The 7,500-nt window shown below is 37.5% G+C and overlaps 1 protein-coding gene across 1 annotated transcript in view; it reads right to left on the bottom strand.

Annotated features, from left to right (window-relative positions):
- The window catches only part of LOC125047971 (SET domain-containing protein SmydA-8-like), an 18,383-nt gene that overhangs the window by 1,896 nt on the left and 8,987 nt on the right, over window positions 1–7,500 (bottom strand). Inside the window, exons 5-7 of the mRNA XM_047646525.1 lie at window positions 5,563–5,848; window positions 3,931–4,107; window positions 2,916–3,099 (exon numbers count right to left, since the gene is read on the bottom strand). Coding sequence (XP_047502481.1) covers window positions 2,916–3,099; window positions 3,931–4,107; window positions 5,563–5,848 — 647 coding nt within the window. The remainder of the gene's footprint in view (window positions 1–2,915; window positions 3,100–3,930; window positions 4,108–5,562; window positions 5,849–7,500) is intronic.

Raw genomic sequence — 7,500 nt, 5'->3', positions numbered from 1 at the left:
AAAAAAACTTTTCCAAATATTTACAAAATGTCACCAGCAAATCCAAAAGCTTACAAATGTTTACCAAAAATTATACATTTTACCTATACTTACAAAAAAAAAAACAAAAAAAAAACAGTTAACAAATGCTACAACACAAACCCTAACGTTTTTAGAAGACCAAAAAAGAGAAAGAAAAACGAAAAACTTTCAGCTCTCACAATAAACTTCTATGTGCAGTGTTTTCCCAGCCATTTTATCAACACATCAAGTATTTCATCATGGGTAATTTCCCAGCTAATCATCATATATCGCAGATCACAGATCTTCCCACAGGATTCTTTATCCAATAACATTCAATTCAACGCTGATAGAATGGTAAAAAGAAAGTAATTCCTTCTTATAAACCAAGATTTTAAAGAAACGACATTATAATAGTCGAAAAGAGGTCGGAGAATAATAAAGTGACCAATCTAGACGTAAATATCAGAGGTAAGTTTAGTTTTTGTGACATTGGAACACAATTTTTTTTCTTCTCTTCTTTGGAAAGTGATACAACCTCTCTTTTGAATTACTATTTTGGTGTGTTTGGGTTTCTATATCAGACTGTCAATGTAAATTCTCTGGGCCTTCACTTTTTTCACAAATATACATACTAGACAGAAACATACTCGCGCGCGCACACACACACAGTACAAAACAAGAAACAAAACAATAATACAATAGTAAAATTGTAAACAGGGACCAACAGCCAAAAGATTCCATAGAGAGCAAAGTTCAACAAAAAACTACCAGTTGACCGAAGACAAGTAGAGGACATTCGAGATAAGATAAAGACACTTGTTATGGCTGTCATAAGGCCTATTCTAGAGTACATTGCATCTTACAGACGTAAATAAAACAGAAAGGGTTCAAAGAGCATGACATGACGTAAAGGAAGAAAAAAAATGGTGAAATGGGTTTAAACTTCAGAGTTGTGTTTCAGGAGTAATGAAAGAGGAAGAAGAACTCGCCTTAAAGGCTAAACATACAAGGTAAAAAGGATGAAAAGTTGTGAGTGGAACAACTTAATTAATTAACTAATTAACACACACACACATCATGAATGAAACGGAATGATCATCGGGCTGATCATCCGTGGCATCCCAAACAATCGCATTTGGAATGCGGTCATGAGCCATATAGTAAGCAAAGTAAAGGCCCCCAAGTTTTTTTTTTCTGCTCGTAGTTCCATCTAACTAGAGATGCTATCTCAGCCGTTCATTCCGTAGGACTGAACTTCCACCAGACATTCTACATCCGCCGTGAACTACTATTTGCACTGATATACGCCTTCTGCAGAAACAACTACCCTACTGCCTTCAACTTCGCCGTAACCCTGGCACGGGGAGCTTACAGGGTTCAAGTGCCTCGTTGACATCATGTAGTTGACTGGGTCTTTATAGAGAAGTGGTTCATCCATCATCCTTCCTCAGGGGAGTAGTTGGTTAGGCAATCATTACTGGTGGTTATCACCCCCACCATCGTATCTACGACTGACCCAATACCATATCTTGGTTTGACTTACATAATATATGCAAATCCGTGTGTGTGCTCACGCGGGCAATGGGCGTGTGGATGAATCCATACACATTCACATGCGCGCAATGTGTGTGTGGATTTGAACGGATTTACACACAAACACACACACACACACACACACACACACATATATATATATATATATGTGTACATAAATATACACACACACACACACATATATATGTGTGTTTATATGTATGTATGTATGTGTCTGTGTATATATATATATATAATATGTCATATATATACATATATATAAATATATATATATACATATATATATATATATATATATATATATATATAATATGTCATACATATACATATATATAAATATATATATACATATGTATAAATATATATATGTATATATATATATTTATATATATATTGTCTGTCACACACACACACACACACACACACACACACACACACACACACACACACACACACACACACACACACACACACACACACACACACACACACCACACGCACGCATACACACACAGCAAAGACCGATAGATATATCCATAAATCTTGTGATTTACTCTGCCTACTAATCTTTTCATCTATCACCCATCTCTCTATTACCATCACCCATTCATCTAAATATGTTGACAATCAAGTATCCTTCATTCTAGTTTCACCAGAAATACTATTAAAATGATTCAGAACAATCAAATGCTCGTCTCAGGTGTAAAAACAGAATGCCATAATTATTATCACAAGAGATTCAATCCACCCTTTTTCAACATACAAAGGGACGTGCGTATATGCATCTTGATATTACGATTAGCAAATAAGGTTCTCATGCTGATAAGATAAGAAAAAATGACGAGGAAAAAATATAGAAAAAAATAATTTACCGCTGAAGAGATTGACAAGCCTCCTCCCCCCCCCCATAAAAATAGATAGATGCTTAGATAAATAGATAGAGAGATAGATCACAAAACACTAAAATGATAACAAGAATAGAGAAAAATCACCCACTATAAAAATAAGCACGAACAGGAAAAAAGGATTGGGAGAAACATTAACAAAAATGCATCGCCTCCTACTTGAAGATGACAAAAAAAAAATGAGAAAAAAACATAACCAACCACTCAAAAAAATGACCAGGAAAAATGTTGAAAAAAATATGCCCTGCCACTAGAAAGACTAATCAGAAAATAAATATGTATATGTACACACACACACACACACACACATATATAAGTGTGTGTGTGTGTGTGTGTGTGTGTGTGTGTGTGTGTGTGTGTGTGTGTGTGTGTGTGTGTGTGTGTGTGTGTCTGTGTGTGTGTGTGTCTGTGTGTGTGTGTATACATCATAAGGAAAACCAAATCTCCACCTACCACGGTATCTATAATTGGGATGATTTCCGAACATTTTCACGATGGCGTACTTTGCCTCCATGAAGAACCAGTGCCTTGGATGGAGAGCCTTTTGGTAATGTTCCAGAAATTGTTCCAGCGGGCGGGCGGTGCTGCTGTCAAACCCTCGAAGTTCTTTGTACAGCTGCTGGTTCCCCCAAAACACCTGTAGGGGGGAAGGGGAGAGTAAGAGCTGCAGTGGTTTTGTCGAGACGGTTAGGTGTTGTGGGGTGTGGGGAGGTATTTTTTCTCTCTCACTCTCTCTGTCTCTCTCTTTTCTTTCTCGCGGTTTTTCTTTCTTTCTTTCCGCTGGTCTTTCTTCCTCTTTTCTTTCTTTCTCTCTGGCTTTCAACTTCTCTCTTTTCTTTCTTTCTCTCTTGCTTTCAATTCCCTCGTTCTCGTGTTTTTTTCGTGTTCTCTCTCTGTGGTTTATCTCCTTTCTCTCTGTCTCTCTCCCTTTCTGTATCTGTATCTGTCTGTCTCTCTCTCTCTTTCTCTTTCTCCCTCTCTCCCTCTCATCTCTCTATCTGTCTGCCTCTCTCTCTCTTTCTCTTTCTCCCTCTCTCCCTCTCTCTCTCTCTCTCTCTCTCTCTCTCTCTCTCTCTCTCTCTCTCTCTCTCTCTCTCTTTCTCTTCCCTTTCATCGCTCTCTCTCTCTCTCTCTCTCTCTCTCTCTCTCTCTCTCTCTCTCTCTCTCTCTCTCTCTCTCTCTCTCCCTCTCTCCCTCCCTCCCTCTCTCCCTCCCTCCCTCCCTCTCTCTCTCTCTCTCTCTCTCTCTCTCTCTCTCTCTCTCTCTCTCTCTCTCTCTCTCTCTCTCTCTCTCTCTCTCTCCCTCCCTCTCTCTCTCACTCTCCTTATATTACAAACAATACGTAAAACTGTTCCTACTCAGGCCATATCCATAACAAGCTGTAGACACACACTCATTTCCACCCGTGTTCCCGTGTACTCATGAAATTTCAGCACACACACACCCACACTTACACCCCCACACTTACAGTTCTGCCAAGGATGCTCTGGTTACACTTGGCACAAGCCCACGAAGCTTCCATATCCAGGGGTTTGGTCGAAACGACGTCGCCTCCACACTGACTACACACCAGCGTGCTCAGGTGAGTTCCCAGCTCTGTTGCATCGGAACATCTACGGCAATTGCAGAGGAAGAATTTGGCGACCTGCAATGCGGAGAGTGGTTATATGATGCACTATACTGCTATACGATTCTGTGTCGTATATGCAAATATGTGGGTGACGTACATGGAAGGTTTTATATATATATATATGTAAATTAATTGATAGACTGGGTAGATTGAAAGACTGATACATGGCTAGATAGATAGATAGTTAGATCGACAGATAGACAGATATATAGATAGACAGATAGACAGAGATATAGATAGACAGATAGACAGAGATACAGATAGACAGAGAGGTAGATGGGCAGATCGATAGACAGATGGAAGCGCATATAGATAGATAGATACACATCCAGATAATCACCTAGACAGATAGACAAAGATATAGACGAGTCGATGGACAGATATTTAGATAAACACATACATACACTGATAAATTGATAGCTAATCATATAAAAAAAATAAAAAATAAAGAAACGAAATTCCCTTCATCACGATAATCTTGACATCCGATTCTCTTAAAGTTCAAGTTCAAAGCTTCTTATCGGCCAGTTATTCATGCGTCTTTTGTTTTCTCTCGCAGTTTAGTTATCTATACATCGAGATTCCGTTCCTTATTTGATTCGTAAATTTATTTTCAATTTGAAAGGTTTTCAATATCGGAAATATTGTTATTATCATCATCATATTATTAAAAAGAAACGAAAAGGACAGACAATAAATGTTATCTCAGCCGCGTGGTAAAAAAAGAGAAAAAAAAATATATATGGCAACTTAACCCCTTGTGTTTAAGGTTCAAAATTCCAGCGCTTCACTCAACTCTCTTTTTTCTAGATTGAAATAATATAAATTTTAATGTATTCCATGCATATTTCTGTTTTATTTTTTCTATAAATAATATAAATTTCATTATATTCCAGGTCATGTAAAGCAATATCTCATAACTCGATAGACCTACATTCATTTTTATATTGGCCTATTTCTGAACTACGGCATTGAGATGTCAAACATTTTGTGATGATGATGATAACGATAATGATAATAATAACAATAAAGACAACAACGACAATAGCTGTAGAAACTTAAATCACAATAATAATAATAATAATAATAATAATAATAAGAATAAGAATAAGAAGAATAAGAAGAAGAATGATAATGATAATAATGATAATAACAGTAATGCTAACAATAATAGCAATGATAAACAAAACAAAAACAATAATAGCAATGATAAACAAAACAAAAACAATAAAACTAGCAACAAAACAGCAATAATAATAATGACAATAACAATAACAATAGTAATAATAATAATAATAATAACAACAAAATAACTGACATAGAAATATCTCAAATAAATAAATCAACACATTCCTCCCATGACTGTGCCCCCCCCCCCCCCCCCCCCCGCCTCCCTCGATCACCCTGCACAAAAGAGAATCAATAAATACACAACACAGATTCCTCACCTTCACTATACCCCACACGTACCTTAATCTGTTTCCGTCTCTGCAGCGTATTCCACAGACTATTGGTATAGGTACTTGTAATAGCAGAACCCTTTGGTATAACTCTAGTAGCCCGGAGGATCATGGTTAAGTCCGACTCGAAAGTATGTTTGGTATTGGGTATGCAGTCGTGTGCCATCATAGCCGACTGGGCATACAACCCCCTTAGTTTCGTGCCATGGTGCTTGAGTTCGAAGCTGTTGGTCATGAGGATGCCGCACACTCTGTACACTTCCTCGCTCTCTACCCCGTCGAATTTGAGGTAGTGCCTGGAAAGGAAGGGGAAAAGTTGAGGGGAAAATGACGGAAGGATCTTTCACACATGTTAGGAATATGTCAGTGGCGCTCAGTCCGTCAGTCATTGGAAAAAAGGAAAGAAGAAAAAAAGAATATATATGTATATATACTTATGTATATATATATATATTGTCACTTGGAATTCGCTTGAGGTATTCATACGTGTCCGGCGCAGTACCGTGTTTCGACTCTTCAGTGTCAGTTACGTCTCCGTGCCGTGAAATTGAATATCGTCGCCGCCGATTTTTTTTTTTTTTTTTTTTTTTCCACGGACGTCGGACGAGTGTTTTGAATTTCTCAACGTGAGTGAATGATAATTTTTTTTAGCTCTATTCTAAAACACAAATTAATGTACAGTTACTGTAGAGCAAAATAAATGTCTAAGATTTGTTTGTCGTTAAGGAAAATCGAAATGGATATGATTTGATAAATACAATAAGTAGCCTACACAAAATATATGTATTATTTAATTTAAAACAAACTGATAATCGTTCCCTCGGTGTCACAGTCTTTCTCCAGTGGGTATCTTGTTTCTTCAGATGAGCCTCTGTTTTACTGATCAATGTGTTTATACATTTTTTTGGCCATTCTGTACTTGGGAAAAAGTGTTTCATCATCAATTAACTCCTTGTACAGATTAACAAACTCTCCCTTACTCTTAATTTTTTCCCACGCTTCATGTACACACTTTCTTTTCTTCAGCTTATGCTCAGCCTCTTCCTCTTTATCAAGAATTGTGGCAATCGTTATGCCCATTCCACGTCTGAAAATTTTGCCATCTTGGACATCACTGATTTCACGCAGCACGGAGTCACCACGGATATATGTGAACAGACGTCACTGAAACGTCAATGATATCACTGACGTTGACCGGACACGACACTGTTACGCTACCGTTATGGGTGGATCGACCTTTCTTATGTAGTAGCTGGAAAAAAAAGTTAAAAGGAAAGGACAACTATATAATGGCTGAAAAAGGTACTATGTAATGGCTATGCAATGGCTGAAAAAGGTACTATGTAATGGCTATGCAATGGCTGAAAAAGGTACTTTGTAATGGCTATGCAATGGCTGAAAAAGGTACTTTGTAATGGCTATGCAATGGCTGAAAAAGGTACTTTGTAATGGCTATGCAATGGCTGAAAAAGGTACTTTGTAATGGCTATGCAATGGCTGAAAAAGGTACTATGTAATGGCTATGCAATGGCTGAAAAAGGTACTTTGTAATGGCTATGCAATGGCTGAAAAAGGTACTATGTAATGGCTATGCAATGGCTGAAAAAGGTACTTTGTAATGGCTATGCAATGGCTGAAAAAGGTACTTTGTAATGGCTATGCAATGGCTGAAAAAGGTACTATGTAATGGCTATGCAATGGCTGAAAAAGGTACTATGTAATGGCTATGCAATGGCTGAAAAAGGTACTTTGTAATGGCTATGCAATCTGAAAAAGGTACTTTGTAATGGCTATGCAATGGCTGAAAAAGGTACTTTGTAATGGCTATGCAATGGCTGAAAAAGGTACTATGTAATGGCTATGCAATGGCTGAAAAAGGTACTATGTAATGGCTATGCAATGGCTGAAAAAGGTACTTTGTAATGGCTATGCAATCTGAAAAAGGTAC

This window comes from Penaeus chinensis, chromosome 42 (assembly GCF_019202785.1).
Source record: "Penaeus chinensis breed Huanghai No. 1 chromosome 42, ASM1920278v2, whole genome shotgun sequence".
Lineage (NCBI taxonomy): Eukaryota > Metazoa > Arthropoda > Malacostraca > Decapoda > Penaeidae > Penaeus > Penaeus chinensis.
Note: the sequence above shows the minus strand (reverse complement) of the source record. Positions and strands in the feature narration are given on the sequence as shown.